General features: G+C 35.6%; 1 protein-coding gene across 7 annotated transcripts in view; it reads left to right on the top strand.

Moving 5' to 3' along the window:
- CNTLN (centlein) overlaps positions 1-19178 on the top strand; it is a 328541-nt gene that overhangs the window by 259672 nt on the left and 49691 nt on the right. For all 7 annotated transcript variants that reach the window (XM_067744463.1, XM_067744465.1, XM_067744462.1 and 4 more), the window contains one exon: positions 15360-15551. In XM_067744463.1, coding sequence (XP_067600564.1) covers positions 15360-15551 — 192 coding nt within the window. The remainder of the gene's footprint in view (positions 1-15359; positions 15552-19178) is intronic.

Genomic DNA, 19178 nt, shown 5'->3' on the forward strand with positions numbered 1-19178 from the left:
AGTACAGAAGACAGCAGAGGGAGCAAGAGTTTATCAGCTCCTGAAGAAAAAAAAAAAAGGAAATACCTCTAATTAGAAATCTACACACAGAAGTTTAGGAGAAGTCACATCCACAGAAAAGATTTGAGTGTTCCCGGAATCTCTAGCTGGACTGACTGATGAAGCTCTTTCCTTATGCAAAGCCAATCCATAAAGACCAGAAGAGGTAGATATTTCTTCAAGTTCATGGATAACAACAGAAAGTTACAAGGAACACAAGGAGACAGTAAAATGGCCCAATCAGAGGAACAAAATAAACCTCTAGAAATCTACCCTAAAGAAACAGGCATATTAGTTATCTGAAAAAGAATTTAAAATAACCATCATAAAGATGTTCAGTGAGCTCAAAAAATGATTCATGGACAAAATGAGAATTTCAACAAGAGATAGAAAATGTAAAAAAGAAATAAGTTTTAGAACTGAAGAATGTAATAATTGATCTGAAAATTCACTAGAAGGTTCAACATCAGACTTTATCAAGCAGAAAATAGAATCAGTGGAATAAAAGACAGGTCATTTGAAATTATCCAGGCAGAGGAGTAAAAAGAAAAAAGAATGAAAAAGAGTAAAGAAAGCCTAAGGAGCTTATGGGATATATCAAGTGGACTAATACTGTGGGAGTCTCAGAAGGAGAAGAGAGAGGGGAAGGGGCAGAAAGCTTATCTAAAGAAATAATGGCTAGAAGAAAAATCTGCTAACCAACAATATTATATCTGGCAAAATAGCCCTTCAAAAATGAAGGAAAGGGCTTACCTGGTGGCGCAGTGGTTGAGAGTCCACCTGCCGATGCAGGGGACACGGGTTCATGCCCCGGTCTGGGAAGATCCCACATGCCGCGGAGTGGCTGGGCCCGTGAGCCATGGCCACTGAGCCTGCGCGTCCGGAGCCTGTGCTCCACAATGGGAGAGGCCACAACAGTGAGAGGCCCACGTACCACAAAGAAAAGAAAAAGGAAGGAAAAATATTGGGAGATTGGGATTGACATATATACACTAATATGTATAAAATAGATAACTAATAAGAACCTGCTGTATAAAATAAATAAATAAAATAAAATGAAGGAAAAATAAAGACTTTCCCAGATAAACAAAGGCTGAGGGAGTTTATCACCACTACATCTGTCCTACAAGAAATGCTTAAAGGAGCCCTTCAAGTTGAAACAAAAAGATGGTAAACAGAAACATGAAAACATATGAAATTATGAAGCTCACTTGGTAAAGGAAAATATATAGACTATATAGATGAATACAGAATATTGTGATACTATAATGATAGTGTGTAATCATTGTTAGTGTTGGCATAGAGGTTAAAAGACAAATGTATGTAAAAAACTATAACTGTAAAATTATGTTAATGGGCAGACAATATAAAAAGATGTAATTCGTGGGCTTCCCTGGTGGCGCAGTGGTTGAGAGTCTGCCTGCCGATGCAGGGGATACGGGTTCGTGCCCCGGTCCGGGAAGATCCCACATGCCGCAGAGCGGCTGGGCCCATGAGCCATGGCCGCTGAGTCTGCGCATCTGGAGCCTGTGCTCCGCAACAGGAGAGGCCACAACAGTGAGAGGCCCGCGTACCACACAAAAACAAAACAAAACAAACAAAAAAACCAAAAAGATGTAATTTGTAACATCAGTAACATAAAATGTTTGGGAAGGAGAAGTAAAAGTGTAGAATGTTGTATTTAATTGAAGTCAAGTTGTTATCAGCTTAAAATAGTTTGTTATAACTATATGATGTTTTATGTAAGCCCCATGGTAACCACAAAGATTATACCTATAGAAGATACACAAAAAGAAATGAGACAGAATCAAAGCATGCCGCTACAAAAATAACAAAATACAAAAGAAGATAGGAAGAGAGGAAAATAAGAACAAAAGAGCTATAAGATAGAAGACAACAGAATGGCAATAGTAAGTCCTTTCTTATCAATTATGACTTTAACTGAATTTACATTTACTCCCCAATCAAAAGACAAAGAGTGGCTAAATGGATTTTAAAAAGCAAGATCCAACTGTACTAAACTCATAAATTTGTTAGGGTAGATCTCATGTTATATGATTTTTACCACGATGAAAAATATTACAGATAATTTTTTGATACAATTAAATACCTGTTCATGATAAAATTCTCTTAGTAAACTAGAAATAGCTGAGAACTTTCTTACTGTGTTAAGTATATACCAAAATCTTGAAACAATCATCATACTTAATGGTGGGAGTTAGAAGCATTCTTTTTAAAACCAGGAAGAAGACATTTATACCTCCCATGACTTCTTGTCTTAGACATTGTGCTGGAGGGCACATGACTGCTTGTCTTAGACATTGTGCTAGAGGGCACAGGCAACACACTAAGATAAGAAAAAGAAATGAACGTTAAAACTATTAGAAATGAAGAAACAAAACTATCATTAGTTCCAAGCACTATGCTTGTCTGTACAGAATCTCAAGACAAATTACTAATAGATTTCAGCAAGATTGCTAGATATAAAATCAATATATGCTACGATGAGATTTCTATTCACCAGCCTTCAACAAATGTGCTATTTTTAAAAAGAAATATTATTTAAGTTATAGCAGGAATTATATGGTATCCAGTTATGGAAGATGGAACCCAAATTCAGAGATGTTAAAATGTGAAGAAGGAATGTCTTAAAAGTACTATATGTCTTTTGGAAATACAACATATGTATTAAAAGTATAAGGAAATAGCAGGGAATGATAAACACCAAAATGTTCAGGATAGTGATTATATCTGGTCAGTCAGAGGGGATAGGATCATGGCCTTCAATTCTATTAGTAATACATTGTCTTTGTTGAGTGATTGATAAAGGGACATTTGTTATATATATTTTTTTATTTATGTATTACATATTTGAAATATTTCATAAAAAATAAAAAAAGAAACCTATTGATGCCATTATCCCAGAGAAAGATGCTGGGAGTGGAACAAATCTTTGCAGCAAGACAAAAGGTTTGTGGGAGTATAAGCAGACGTGGAGTCAGAGAAGGAGAAGGTGGGAGAGTGTTGTAACAGAAACAAGGGAGGGAATGTTTCCAGTAAGAAAAAGGAGAAGAGTTGGTCAATGGTGTCAGATGCCATAGAGGAATAGAAAATAGGACAACTGAGAAGAGGTTTTTGGACATGTTTTTAGACGGCTTTATTAGCAGGACTCCTGATAGCAAGTGACAGAAACTGAACTCTAAATAAGGAGAAAAAAAAAAGCTCACAAAATCAAAGGATAAACTGAAGAGAATAAACTTGGGAAGAATAGCATTAACTAGAACCAGACACTAATGTCTTTAAAGGTTTCTGTTTATCTCATGTGTCTTCCTCTCAGACCAGCTTTCTCCATATCGCTCTGGCCTTGGGTACCAGCCATGTGGTAACATCCTTAGAGCTTAGACACCAGAGAAGAAAGCGATTTTTCTTTCTCATCTTTCAGTCTTCCTTTGATTTACATAGTTTATAAATTTCTGGGACCACAGGAAAAAATGCTCTGTTTATATGTAATTTTTAGTTAGGATTTAGATTCATTTCATTATATGCATATTTTTCATCTACATGAATAATTGGCAGGAAATTTGAAAGTCATGCAGGAAACAAGGTAGTTTCTGTTGGGCAGGACTGATACAGACTTTGCAGTACATCTAGTGTTCCTGGCTCTCACCCATTTCAGTGCTGGCACTGAAAAGTGCCCTCACTAATTTCCAAAATATATGTCTAGGTAGTATGCACTCTTTGAGAACCACTGATACAGGAGAAAAGCAGAGAAACCAGCTTGATTAGTAAAAATGGAAAGAACTCCAGACTACCCTCTTCCTAAAGAGCTGTATAAATCATAATATTTCACTTAGCACAACTGAGTAAGAGATAATTTACTGAGTGACTACTCTGTTAGGTCAAGCTTTACTAATGGAAATAATATGATAAACAGAAGATAATTTTAAGTAGAACAATTAAATGAAGGATGGTAGAAGTTCCTATATGAAATTTTTGTGTTAACAAAAAGTTTTTCAAGTGAAACCAATAAGAAATATCTTGTATAATTTAGTCTAAGTCCAAGATTTGTAAATCTCTTTTTTCTCCTTTAAAAGAAATTTCTACTCTATGTCATGAAAGTCATTTTTTTACCTTTTTAATATATATTTTCACATATATTCATTTTTAATGAAAAAATCCCATTTTATATCAGATCCAATTATAGCAAAAACTATTCTTTTAAAGAAATGTCCTCTTTTTTTACTCTCTTGAATCTTGTGAAACTTGCATAGGAAATAGAGAAAAACATTATTAACTTGCTTCCCTTGAGAATTTTAGTAGGGTGTACTTATAAGTGTAATCAAAATCATATGAATACTTAGTGCTGCTGCTGTTAAATTTGTAATGAGTTGTAGGGTTTCTTTAAAAACACCCCAACTGGCTCTCATCCAAGTAACTTGTTTGCAGAGCTTAGCTGTAGTACAAATCAGGAAAGCTGTGGTTAACTGTTGACCCGATCAGTAAAAAAATTCAATTTCTAAGTATTAAGACACTATTCATATTTAGTATGTATTTAAGAAATGTATATCATTTTACTCATTTGAACATATGAAGTCAGAGCTAGAGATGATGATCTTTAGCCTTTGGGTTTATTACCCAAAAAGTTGGTAATATTTCATTTAGATTAGCTTGATAATGCACTATTCATATGAATTGATTTCAGTATAATTTAAATAAACTTAATAATCATTTACATGCATTTTACAGGCTTACTGAAAATCCTTTACCTTATAAAAATGTGAATTCTAGAAATAGATCATGGTCTATTATAAATTTTTAGAAGTCATAAATTATTTGAAGAAATATTAATGCCTTTCTTCTGAAGTCTATATAAGAATTAAGTATTATGAGCAGTTTTTAATTGTCTAGACTCTGGCTTCCATTTAGTAACAATACTATATATGTGGGCATTAGTTTCCTCAGGCCAGTCCACTAAGGCCTTTTTGTGCAATAAAATACAGTGCATTAAGAAGCAATTATCACCCCACTAGGATGGAAAAAAACAAAGTATTGAAATCTATTGCTTAGGAAAAACAAATTTAATTGGGGAGAATGAGGCAGACTTCATGAGACTTCTACAGATATTCTAGAGTTTGATAGCCTCTGTTCCTGATAACTCAATCACTGTCTGTAACTTCACTTGAAATTTTATGGCTGTTCTTTATGTAGATACAGATACAGTATTAATATCACCTTGAAACACCAACTGTTGTTTTTAGTGATTTGGCATGTTTATTTCTTTTTCTCTTTTTTCTTAAGTAACCGAAAAAAAAAGTATTGATAAAAGTGGTAGAGGAAAAATAAAGAGAATATGTGTATACAGTACCTGTGAGGAATAGATATTTCTGTTTCAAATTAGCTGAGTTTAAGCAATAGAAAGCAGGAGAAAGAGAGTGAAAAAGAGGGATTTAGAAAGACATTGCTCAGTTTCTCTTCAGGACATCAGATGGCCCTGCCATCTTCTTGCATTTCTATTGGGGAAGGGAATCAGAATGGGAATGCATTGCAACTTGATGGTCATTGGTAAGCATGCCATGCGTAGATCAAATATCTGGAGGGCTGAAACTGAACTTGTAATATTACCATATGAACATTGAGAAATTCTTATAATAGTGACAATGCTGAATTATTCTGGATATACTTTTGGTTACATATATCTGTCTCTGTATTTAATATGTGGTATGTACGTTTTAAGGGGAATTTTATCTTAGTAACTACAGTAGAGGATTTGAAATAATAACAAACCTACAGTTGAGCAGTTCTTGCTATGAATAAACCAAACATTGATTGTTTTTCCATGAATACTTGAAAGTCAGTTGTATTAGTTAGTTTTCCAAGTTTCACATATAATACATTTTTGCTGATTCTTTTTCTGTAGTTGTGGAAACAGAAGTTTAAACAATGTGGTTTAACTTCAGTCCAGTTAAAATTCATCAGTTTTGTTATTCAGATTATTTTGAAACACACTGTATTGCTAGTATCACATAGATTAATAGTTACTATAAATGCCTATTATGTCAAAGCTATGAATACAAATAAAAAGATACATGTTAAATGTATTTAGTATTGGGGGCTGTTTTAAAAATTAAAAGTATTAGTAAGCTCTTTTAAGCAATTTGACATTTGAAATAATAATGTTGATTTTCATTTTGAGAAATAATATTCAGACAAATTTACAGAATAATTATTGGGCATTATCTGGAACTTACATTACAAAGGATAAGGGCATTGAATTAATTTTACTCCTTGTAAATGTTATGAGAGTAGCATATCTCTTATCCATATGCAGATATCCATATTTCTTTGATAGAATCTAATTTGAGCACATCAGGACAGATTGGCATTTTCAGTACCATAAAAACTGCTTTGTTAATTGCAAACCATATTTAGTATGACCTTATAACAAAGTAGCACCTTAAGTGTCACGCTTTGCCTTTAATCTGCACACTAGAGCTGGGTTCATCTGTACTAGACAACTGTACTTCATGAAAAGGGTTTTTTTCTTGGTAGGCAATTAGCAGTAATTAGGAAGATTCACCTCAGTAAGATGTCAACATGAGATTGTTTAAAAATGTTGAATGTCAGTGACTTAAAAAGAAAAGTTCTTCTGACACATAGGTATGGCATGTGAAACATGAAATGTTATTTTAACTTTTCTGCTTATTATTCATGCACAATATTATTTTGTCATTCAGACACTACACTGACAGAGTGTAAAGGGTGTTAAAATAGTGCTGCTAGAATAAAGAGAGGATTAATCTACCATTGGCCAATTAGCCAAAGGGTACTTAATGGTCTCTAAAGGCTACTGAAGTCTAACTACTAGCAAAAGCATTGGTAAAAAGTCCTCTATATTACCTTCATTTGCTTGACATTTTGTGAAACATAGTATAGGCTTTTAATAACTGAATTTGTCAGAAAATAGTTTATAAATGAGTGTTTTATAACTAACTATATTTTTCATAAGAAAATTTTGTTACATAAATAATTCCACCTCTGCCTAAGATCTTTGTTCTTTTTTTTTTTGGTTGGTGGTTTTTAATTTTTAATTCTTTTTCTTGAATATCTCAGGTATCATAACGAAGGAAAATGCATGTTTTAAATTTAAAACACTTGTTACTAACTTGGAAGAGTTATTAATCTGAACTATTTATCTTTCTAGATAAGTACTTTTATGGAAAATATTTTGCTAGTGACCTAGAAATTTATGTACTTTTCTTTGTAACTCATATGTTTTAATTAAGTGACTGTGCTTTTAGCCATACATGGATGACATGCAGAATTTTATTTCTTTCAGTTTTATTCCTTGTAAAAGAAAAATTTTCCCAATGAAAGAATATTAATACTATCCACAGGAGGGAGGAATATCATTAAGATCATGGTGACTTTCTAGGAGAGTCTTGCCTATAGAATTTACATGGATATTGTTCAACTAGAATTTTCTCTTCAGTCTCTTTTGCTTTAGTTCTGGTAACGAAATCCTTATGTTATAATTTTTTAAGATCATAATATAGGATTTTTAAAATTGCTGCCTCTGCTTAAATGTGAACCAGAAAAAAACTGATTGTGAGATATAAATGAACTTATGTATTCAATATGAAATGATTTCATTCACTATTCTCAGTTCTATGCAGAATTCAAGATTAAAGATTTTGGTGAAGTAATTGGAAACAGACCATTCCCAATAAATGATTGCTTTTCCCTACTTGGACTGTCAAGGCCTTTGGGTTTCAAAAGGAGAAAGAAAAATAAGAGACTCCACTATCATTATAGATGGAAACTAGCCCTCACTTTCTCTGGTTACTTATTGACCTTTTCTAACATTTGACATCTCACCTTTGCCCCAGTGTGGACTGGAAAGAATCCTTCTGCCACCAACTATTTCCTCCATAGGCTTCCCAGAAATCCTGCTCCTGTGACCCTGACATTCACCCTCATGTTAAGCTGGGTTTTCTAGCATTTCCATGTGTCTACTTTTCAGATCCCACTATCCCAACTAAGAACATTTTCAAATTTTTTAAATGGTTCATTATTTTAAGTTTCTAATCCAGTGGTGAAAAATATATGAGGAGAACTGAATAGTGTTTTTCAATGCTATAAAGTCGTTACTGTCCAGGAAAAAAAAAAAAAAGTTAGGTCAGAATCAACCTTTTATTAGAAATGAGAAGTTATACCGCATCCTATTCCTTTACTGCTCCTAAACTAATTGAACACTCAAAACCATTTTCTTTACACAACTAGTATCATGTCCATTGAATAGGCAGATGTTGAATATTTTATTCTTTGGAGACAGCAAGATCAGAGAGTCTCTAAAAATATATTGTTTGGGGGGCGATTAGGGAAATGATTCTTTCTGGTTTTATTTTTTTCTAAACCCTTTTCTTCTTTTCATTTGGGCTATAAGAATGTTTTCCATGGGCCCTGTTTTATTTTTTCTGATAATTCATTCTTGAACATTAAAATGTTTACCGAGGCTCCCTGCTGGAGAAGAGACCCTCCATCTCATCAGGACTGCCCTGAATTTACTCAGCAGTTTCTGATAGATGCCTTCTCTAGAGTAAAAGTTGGAAAGCAGGATGATTGTATATCTAGCCATGGCCTTTAATGTTATATCGAGCTTCCAGGAAACTTTTGACAAAACAAATCAGGAGGAGTACACGGAAGGAAACTGGCTGTAACTTGCATTTACCAGACAGGATTTGAAGGCAGCAGCAGTTCCCTTAGCTCCCCGATTTGTTTCTCCATAGCACTTACTGTAGTTTATCATGATATATTTCTAGGTTATAGACTGGTAACTACCTAAAGGCAAGGATTATAACTTTTTTATCATTGAAAATATAGAGCTAATACAGTGCCTACCACATAGTATGTAAAAAGGAATGAATCACAGATATTGAGTCAGGTCCTGAATGTAGATTTTACCTAGCAAAATCTTGCAGAAAATATCAAGTTGGGGCCCAGAATAAACAAAAGGCATGAATGAACTCCCATGTAAGAGAATAAAGGAGAGTACAACCAGGGAGCCTTATCTACCCTGTTCATGGGATTACTGTTGAGAGCAACAAAAGGAAACTTCTGGCCAGAGGCTTTTTGCTTGGCAATTAAACTACAAAATGCAGATCTGGAAGAGGCAATTTATATTTCTAGCATAGAAACTGGAACAGTTTTTTTAGAGCTATTGAAAAAATAAACACAAAATTATGGATGAGGAAAAGAAAAACCAGAGTGAGGATGTTATACAAACTATGTACTGTGGATTCAGGACACTTGCTTAAGGGAAGGTAGGGAGGCAATAAGGGAGAAAGGAATAGGTTCAAAAAAGGGGCTGCTTTTTAAAATTTGGGATTCATACTAGTTTTCCATGTTATGTAACAAATTACCACAAATTTAGCAGCTTAGAAACGATATACACATTACCTCACAGTTTCCATAGTCAGGAGTCTGGCACAGGTTAGTGAGATCCTTTGCTCAGAGTATCACAAGCAGCCAAACTGCCTTTCTTTCTGGAGTTCAGGCTTTTCTTCCAAGCTTCTGTGTTTGTTGGGAAAATTTAGTTCCTTGTGGTTGTAGGACTGAAGTACCTGTTTTCTTGCTCAAGGACCATTCTCAGCTCCTGAGGTCTTCCTTAGGGCCTTAACGTTATAGCCCCCTCTATAGTCCTCTCATAACATGGCAACTTACTTCCTCAAGGCCAGCAGGAGAATCTTACCTCTGGCTAAAAGAGCCCCTGACTTTTTTTTAAAGGGCTCACCTGATTATTCACCAGCCAGGGTAATCTCACTTTTGATTAACTCAAAGTCATGTGACTAGGGACCATAATTTACATCTACAGAATCCCTTTGCATATAACAAACATAATGCAAATAGTGTAATCATGGGAGTGATAGCCTATCATATTCACAGTTCCAACACACATACAAGGGCATAGGCCATTGGGGGTCATCTAAGAATTCTGCCTACCACAGTGCTCATTACTGAATAATGAATTCTCTAATATTTCCATGTTTCTTCTTACAGTTGCTTAGAGGGTTCTTTCCTCTTTAGAGACTTAACGCTTCTTCAATGTTATATTTAAATAAATAATTAATAACTAGTGTCTCATTTTAAACTTTTATAGTGTTAACTTCTATTTTATAACCTCTGGTTAAATCAATACAAATCTCAGTATTATTCTCATTGACGTCAACTTTTAAGTTGAAATCGATTTTTAGAAGATTGTAGAGGGGGCTTCCCTAGTGGCACAGTGGTTGAGAGTCCACCTGCCGATGCTGGGGACACGGGTTCGTGCCACGGTCCGGGAAGATCCCACATGCCGCGGAGCGGCTGGGCCCGTGAGCCATGGCCGCTGGGCCTGCGCGTCCGGAGCCTGCGCTCCACAACGGGAGAGGCCACAACAGTGAGAGACCCGCATACCCGAAAAAAAAAAAAAAGATTGTAGAGGAACTGCACTTGTATCCTAGTAGGGAATCCTAAGTTAAGATCAAACAAATAACTGTCACTTAAGACAAAGTAAAGTTTCTGTCATGAGAGAAATTACAGAATTATTTGGTATTTGTATGTGTGTGTATGTATATAGCACAGCTTTTTATTAATTCAGGTCCTCAGCCTTTAGGACACTTCTTAGACTCTGTATGGTAGCATTTTCCACAAGCTAATAATGCTAACAATAATACTGTAAATTTAAAGTTTACCAAGTGCTATCACAGATTTAAAAAAAAATTCTGCCCTCAAGATTACCTTTGCTAGGTAAGCAAGCATCATCTCTGGGTTTTTTTTGTTTGTTTTCTTTTTTTGTTGTTGTTTTTTTTTTTTAATTTCGGTACGCGGGCCTCTCACTGTTGTGGCCTCTCGCGTTGCAGAGCACAGGCTCCCTACACGCAGACTCAGCGGCCATGGCTCACAGGCCTAGCCGCTCCGCGGCATGTGGGATCTTCCCGGACCGAGGCACGAACCCGTGTCCCCTGCATCGGCAGGCGGACTTTCAACCACTGCGCCACCAGGGAAGCCCCATCTCTGTTTTTCAACAGAGAAACCGTCAAGTGCTTGCTCAGTGTCACTCAGCTGGTAAGCAGTAGACCCCAAATTAGAATCCAGAAATTATGACTCTTCTATGTGTTTTAATATTATTTATGATTTTAATGTAATATGACTTAAATATTTTTAAATCTTTGGATATGGAAAGGTAATAATATAGAAACAGGAATCATGCTTCTGATAAAAAAGAAAAATAATTTTAAGAGTAATTTTAATTTATTGATAGATTTTACAATGCAATCACTGTTTTTTTTTTGTTTTTTTTTTTTTTGTTTTTTGCGGTACGCGGGCCTCTCACTTTTGGGGCCTCTCCTGCTGCGGAGCACAGGCTCCGGACGCACAGGCTCAGCGGCCATGGCTCACAGGCCCAGCCGCTCCGCGGCATGTGGGATTTTCCCGGACCAGGGCACGAACCCGCGTCGCCTGCATTGGCAGGCGGACTCCCAACCACTGCGCCACCAGGGAAGCCCAATCACTGTTTTTTAAATAAATTTATTTTTAGCCGTGCTGGATTTTCGTTGCTACACGCGGGCTTTCTCTAGCTGCGGTGAGCGGGGGCTACTCTTCGTTGTGGTATGCGGGCTTCTCATTGCGGTGGCTTCTCTTGTTGCAGAGCAGGGTCCCTAGGCGTGCGGGATTCATTAGTTGTGGCACGCTGGCTCAGTAGTTATGGCTCACAGACTCTAGGGTGCAGGCTCAGTAGTTGTGGTGCATGGGCTTAGTTGCTCTGCTGCATGTGGGATCTTCCTGGACCAGGGCTCGAACCCGTGTCCCCTGCATTGGCAGGTGGATTCTTAACCACTGCGTCACTAGGGAAGTCCCAACAGCACAATCACTTTCTAACAAGGTCACCACAAAAGTCTCACATTCCAAACCAAGTATAAACAAAAGAAAGTTATTATTTATCATTCTTGTCTCATCTATAAAACTTCTCAATTAAGGAATAGAATGCTTAAACTGAGAGAAGTTAGTAATAGAGCCATAATTACTTGTCCAAAAGGATTCAAAACTGATAGAATGTGTGATTTGTCTATTTCTTCTATTTTGACAGGTGCTCTGTAGCATTTCTAGACATATATAATTAACATCAGAAATATGTTTTAAGGATTATAGAGTTAAAACAGTTTAATCAAAGCATGATTTATATTTTAATAAATTGCAAGTCATTTGGTTTACTGTCTCCATAATTTCAATATTTCTTTGTTTACTAAATTTTTATACCATTAAATTGAATGGTATAATTGCATATCTTTTAAAGAGATATATTTATTGTCTTGGTCTTTGCTCAATGAAGGGTATATTTATAATGTCAGGATTTGCCACTGTGGAAAGAATAGATCTAATGGCATACAAGTTTAACAAATGAGAGAAGCCACCAGGAAGAAAAGATCCTCATCAAAATTTAGTCTTCTGTATGCAGATGTAGAGAATGGACTTGAGGACACAGGGAGGGGAAAGGGTAAGCTGGGACGAAGTGAGGCAGTGGCATGGACATATATACATATATACCAAATGTAAAATAGCTAGCTAGTGGGAAGCAGCCGCATAGCACAGGGAGATCAGCTCGGTGCTTTGTGTACACATAGAGGGGTGGGATAGGGAGAGTGGGAGGAAGACACAAGAGGGAGGGGATATGGGGATATACATATATGTATAGCTGATTCGCTTTGTTATACAGCAGAAACTAACACACCATTGTAAAGCAATTATACTCCAATAAAGATGTTAAAAGATTTTTAAAAATTTAGTCTTCTGTGTTGCCTGAAATTCCACCTAGAATTGTAGCCATGAGTTATGTCTTAACAAATGAAAATCTCAAAATGTCTAATTTAGATGCAGAACATTAACTTTAGGATTGATAAATGTTCTGCTGCATACTATTTAAGTAAAAGCTTAATAATACTACATTGCTAATAAAAGTGTATTTTAATTTATATGGTAATAAAATAATAGAAAGATTATATATAAAAGCTGAAATCAATGTGTGTTTATAGCACCATCTGTGCGACAAACAGGTAGACTTGAATTTTTGAAACCTTTCTTCTGTTTCTTAGTATACAAAAAGCATTGCTTTTAGATACCATGGTAGGGGGGTGGGGGTGGATACATAGGTTAACAAAGGCACAGTCCTCTCTCAAGCCTTTGCTAGGGCTGTGGTTGAGGAACAGCCATAATGCTATGGGAGCTAAGAGAATGGAGAAGCTACTTGGTTGGAAAAAAGGAGACAACTGCAGAGAAGATTTCATAAAGGAGGAAATACTAAGCTACTCTTATGCATGAGAGAGATTTCAGCAGAAGGAAACACCATGTGTAGAGTCATCAATGTAGAAATGGCTGAAAGTTTTGGGGAAGGGCAGACAAGTTTGACTGCAGATGATGTAGGACTGAAACGCAAATTGAAGTTAAATCTTACAGAGCTTTATTATAACCACAAACATCTGAGCTTTATTCTGTTGGGCTGAGGAACCCCTGAAGAGTTTTGAATAAGAGAATAACAGGTCAGTGTTGTCTTGGGAAGTTGTATAAAAGATGATTTGAATGTAGAGAAAGGTTGCCCATAGGGGAAAGGTTATTGCAGTGGTCTTAGTGGGATGATGAGTCTGCATTAAGAAAGTGGCAGGGGCTTCCCTGGTGGCGCAGTGGTTGAGAGTCCACCTGCCGATGCAGGGGACGTGGGTTCATGACCCGGTCCGGGAAGATTCCACATGCCGCGGAGAGGCTGGGCCCGTGAGCCATGGCCACTGAGCCTGCACGTCCAGAGCCTGTGCTGCGCAACGGGAGAGGCCACGACAGTGAGAGGCCCCGCGTATCGCAAAAAAAAAAAGAAAGTGGCAGAAGGAAATGAATATGAGAAATATTACATAATTTATAGAACCTGACGATTGGGCACAGAGAATTAATAAACAGGGAGGGAGATGTATTCAACCTTGAATGATAACCAGGAAGATTTTCAGACTCAGGGAAATTATGAGTTTGCTTTTGATTTTTCATGTTATTTGTTACCTTTGGGACAATCCAGGGATGAATATTTTCTGAAAAATATAAAAAAACACGCTTTTAGATCATAGGTTAAAATATAGCCAAAGAAATTTTTTTTCACCGAAACATACTTGTTATTTCACCAAAACGTAGTTTAATCTCAAATATATCAAGCCCTAGTTTTGAATTCATGATCTAAAATATTCATATTTAACAGTATACACATGTATACACAAATATATATGTAATTACAGATTTATTGATATACTTTTTAGAAATTGTGTTTAAACATAGTGTTAATACTTAAGTAACTTATGTCCCGTATATATATGACTATACATGTTAGCCACATCTTCTACTGTTTTAACTAGAATTCTTAACAAAGAAAGCATTTTTTCCACCTCTGAGAGACTTCAGTACCATTTTGTATAATTGTTCCTTATGTTAAGCTACCATTATTATAAGCTTCTTTGGAATAATAAAGTAATAGTGCAGTTATCCTCTTAAGGATCTCTAAGTTGTTATGCCATTATAGCTTGGTGGCGTTCTGCTGACTACAGATGGGTGAATGAAAGGGGCTAACATTAGGGCGGTTTCTTTTATAGTTTCATAAAAGCATTACCAGTATGCCATTTAGTAAAATGTTCATGTTATTAAAAATTTTAATGTAAGGAGTTTAGTGCAATCTACCTCAACATTACAAAGAGGACTTGTCAACTATCAATCAAGTGCATAAAACTGAGTGAATGTGTTCGTATGCTATTTATTTGAACTAAATCTCTAATAAGCCTCTTCTGCTAATTGGACTTAACGTTTCTGTTGCTAAATGAGAAGCATTTTGGCTGCTGTATAGGGTAGTAAGACCTACCTAGTGGGATAAACAACTAACATCTGTTATCCTGTCCTGCTCCAGCTTGACTTTTACCAGTTAAGTACATCAGCCCTGAAGTCAAGGTTATCAAATATGTGCATCTCTGGCACACCCATGTTTATGTGAAGGCAAAGAAATAGCACATCATGAGTAAAGACCAGCCAACCAAAAGATATTGAGTACAGCTGGTCTATTTTGTTTTAACCTTTACAAGCCCTACAACCTTAAGCAAAAACTAGTGGAAGTTAGAAATGTTGTAGTTTTTATAATAACTATTTTTGTAATCAGTGTCACTTTTTTCTTTAGCATTTTCCTACCAGTACAATTTGATGCTGATAATTGTTAGGTTAAATGTAATTACTTTTATAATAAATTTATATTTATTTTCTTTAAAAAGAAGCTAAATTCGGATTTGGCTGAGCTTCGGAAAGAAAAAGAAGATTTACTAAAGAAATTGGAGCCTTCATCCGAAATCACAAGTTTGGCTGAAGAAGTTGCCCAGGTAACAGTTCCACGGATACAAGTTACATCACTTGGCCCTTCAAGGAGCATGGATTTGGAAATGAAGCAATTGCAGTGTAAACTAAAGGTGATTATAAATTTTATTAAAGATGAAAACATTTATTAAGTTACTGAATCCTTAAAGACATGTTTCTATCAATTCTAATTTAATTCTACTAATAAAGGTAAATTATGGTATAAATAATCCCTAAATTATTAATACTACATTCAATCTCATCTTTCTATTTTAGCCTGGTAGATTCTTACCTGGTAACTTATAATACTATTCTCTGAAAAAATAGCAAGACACCATGAAATCCTAACTTAGGAGACAAGGGAAACTGGCCATTATCATTCTATTCCACTATTCAACTCCTCTCTGCCTGCCACTGAACAGAATTCTTTTTGAACATAATAATGTATCAACATAAATAGAATTGCTTTCCTGTACACATTTTGCTGCTGTTTTAACTTGGTGGTTCTTTGTTGGAGATGGGGAAGGAGGAGGGAATTAGGGGAAAGGAGAAGAAGCACAGAGTAAAGGTGAGTTGGTTTAATCAAGTTAAACCTGAGAGTGAGAATAAAGACCAGTGTTCCTTTTGCTTATAAAGAATTGTGTCTAAGTCCAGGTGAGACTGTCAACAACTTAAAAGTAAGGCTGGCCTTAGTTTTTACCCATATATAAATCTCTCTCACTTTGAAGGAATGTGTGAGTTACAAAGGTGAGACTAATGAGAATGCCTAAAGCAATTTAGATCATGCTTGATGTAAGTTTGAAGTGACATTGTCCATATCTAACCTGGAGTCCTGGAACACTGACCAGGCTGCATAGGGACAAAAAGGGTAAATCTTTACTTTTGTCTTATTTCATGCTTTAATATGGAAATATTCTGGAAGACTAAGTACTTTGAAGTAAATAATACTCTTGATACTACAAATTTCTGTTTCGACATTGTATGAGGTTGCTAAGGCTGCCATAAGAAAATACCACCGAGGGCTTCCCTGGTGGCGCAGTGGTTGAGAGTCCGCCTGCCGATGCAGGGGACAGGGGTTCGTGCCCCGGTCCGGGAAGATCCCACATGCTGCTCCCGGCTGGGCCCATGAGCCATGGCCACTGAGCCTGCGGGTCTGGAGCCTGTGCTCTGCAACAGGAGAGGCCACAACAGTGAGAGGCCCCCATACCGCAAAAAAAAAAAAAAAAAAAAAATACCACCGAGTGGCTGGCTTGAATAATAGAAATTTATTTTCCCATAGTTCTGGGGTTTAGAAGTCCAAGATCAAAGTATTGACACGTTTGATTTCTTCCAAGCCCTCCTTCCTTGGCCTGTGGATGGCCGCCTTCTTGCTGTGTCTTCACATGGTCACCCCTCAGTCTATGAGGTCTGTGTCCTAATTGCTCCTCTTATAAGGACACCAGTCATGTTAGATTAAGGCCCACCCATGTGACCTCATTTTACTTTAATTACCTCCTTAAAAGCCCTATCCAAATACATTTTGAAGTACTGGAAGGGGAGGTTAGGACTTAAACATATGAATTTTGCCAGGACACAATTCAGCCTATAACAGATATCAGATTGCTAACATAATAAATTTCTGAGAAATAGCTTATTTTCTACTTGATGTTTTCTATGCCTAGTAAAACAAAAATGGTTACATTTGAATCTCTTAAAGGTCTACATCCATCTTTTTTATTTTATCCAATTAATATTAGACTTTTCTATGTAAATTCTTAGGTGTACTTCTGAGATGTACATGGTTCATTCAGAAATTAGAGTGCTCATGTGCATTTCTGTGTCTTCATTTTTACCCATATTAGACATGTTTCCTCAAGGAACCCAACTTTATATAGATAGATAATAAAATATTTAGTGACATATAAATTCCAGTGAATGATATATACATCAGTTATTTATATTTAGTTTAATTTGTAGTCCTTTATACAATCTGGATTGAGTAGTACTCCAACTTATATTTGTGATTTTTTTTGACCTCCTGATTGTTGAAAGGATACCTTTTGGTATACACCATGTTCTCTTCCAGTTTTCCAGTAAGTTAATAATGAAGAATAATAGTTTTTAAACTACTGTTAATTTATATATAATCTATTGCCAATCTAGTTCTAAGTCCTTTAAAAACGTTAACTCATTAAATACTCGTTTCAACCCTATGAGATAAATTCTGTTATTATATCTATTTTACAGTTAAGCAAACTGAGTATGTTAATTGTCCAAGGTCACACAGCTACTAAGAGATAGAGCTGAGATAAGAACTCAATCCATAGGGCTCCAGCATCCATGCTTTTACTCATTTTGCTCTGAAAAATTTTTAAAGTGTTTAATAAACTTAAACAGGAAAGCTCTAACCAAGATAGATTATTACCATTATGACATCTTTGAAATATGTGTTTTACTCCAGATTTTGTCATGCTGCAGATAAGTATTATGTTGTAGGAAATGGAAAAGGGTCAGAGGACCTGGGTTTTGATCATTTTTTGTCCAGTAACTTCTTGTGTGTGGGACCTGACTGAAGAAATTACTTAGCTTCTCCAGAGGTCTAGAGCAGGAATACCTTTCTACCCTCTTCAAAAGGATTTTTGAGGATTAAACAAAATAACTGTGAGACTTAGAGGGTCTGGCAAAAGTATTTATCAAGCTGGCATTGTTTTATTTATTATAATTCTGTAATCCCTCAATTATCCAGAAGTCAAAATTACAGCATTTTTCAGCCACCTAAAATAACAGGCTTAAGTCTAAAAACATAAAAGAATCAAACAGCTATCTTAAAATCCACTTAATTTATTCTGTTGAAGATATTGTCAGGGTTCATTTACTGCCTTTTGTCTTTTTTTTAAAATACAGCTGTAATGAGTTTATTTGTTTAACTTTTCAGCAGAAAACACCTCAAAAGCAGCAAATTAGAAGTATGTATATTAAGGGCCAGGATGCTTGTTTTTAGGCAGGAATATTGAGAGAATCAAGAAACTATGATCAACAGATTGACAGAAAAAAAATGCTAAGGTAAAAATACAAAATTAGAAAACCAGCAGCCTGGGACCATTCAGAGTAGGGCTGAGTAGCCATTTATATCATAAAGGCATCATTATATAATGATACAGTGATAATAAATTAGATACAGTAATATAGCATAATTAATATAGTGATAATATTTATAATATATCATTATATTAAAGTATCACTATTGCTTAATGTAATTGTGGATTGTCATTTCTAAATGAATGAACAATCATCCCGGAAAGAATTTAAGTTTAATGATTAAAGCAAAAGCTTCAATTTTTTGGTAAATTTACTAGTGTGGAACATCTTACTCTGGCAGTGCTAGAAATAAGACACCATATGTCACTGTAAACATGTAAAATATGATGGAAATTTAGATTGTGTAACACAAAATTTAATCAAAACTTTTAGCATTCAATACAGTTGCCAAGTTGAGGTAGCCTTGGGTTTTTAAGAAAATTAATATAATATTTAATGGAAATTTAAAATTTACATATGCCATACCAATGAGATATTTAAAGTCTGTCTGATGAATTTGACTGACATTTACATTTTGTGGTTAATGGTTTCATCTTTTCAGATTTATATTTTTTAGAATAAGTTAGTCAAACCTGGAAATAGTTCTCATAGAAACAATTAACTATAGTTATTAGAAAAATTAGCGAAATAACTACTACAAATACTTTTAAAGTTATATTTTA

This window comes from Pseudorca crassidens, chromosome 7 (assembly GCF_039906515.1).
Source record: "Pseudorca crassidens isolate mPseCra1 chromosome 7, mPseCra1.hap1, whole genome shotgun sequence".
NCBI lineage: Eukaryota > Metazoa > Chordata > Mammalia > Artiodactyla > Delphinidae > Pseudorca > Pseudorca crassidens.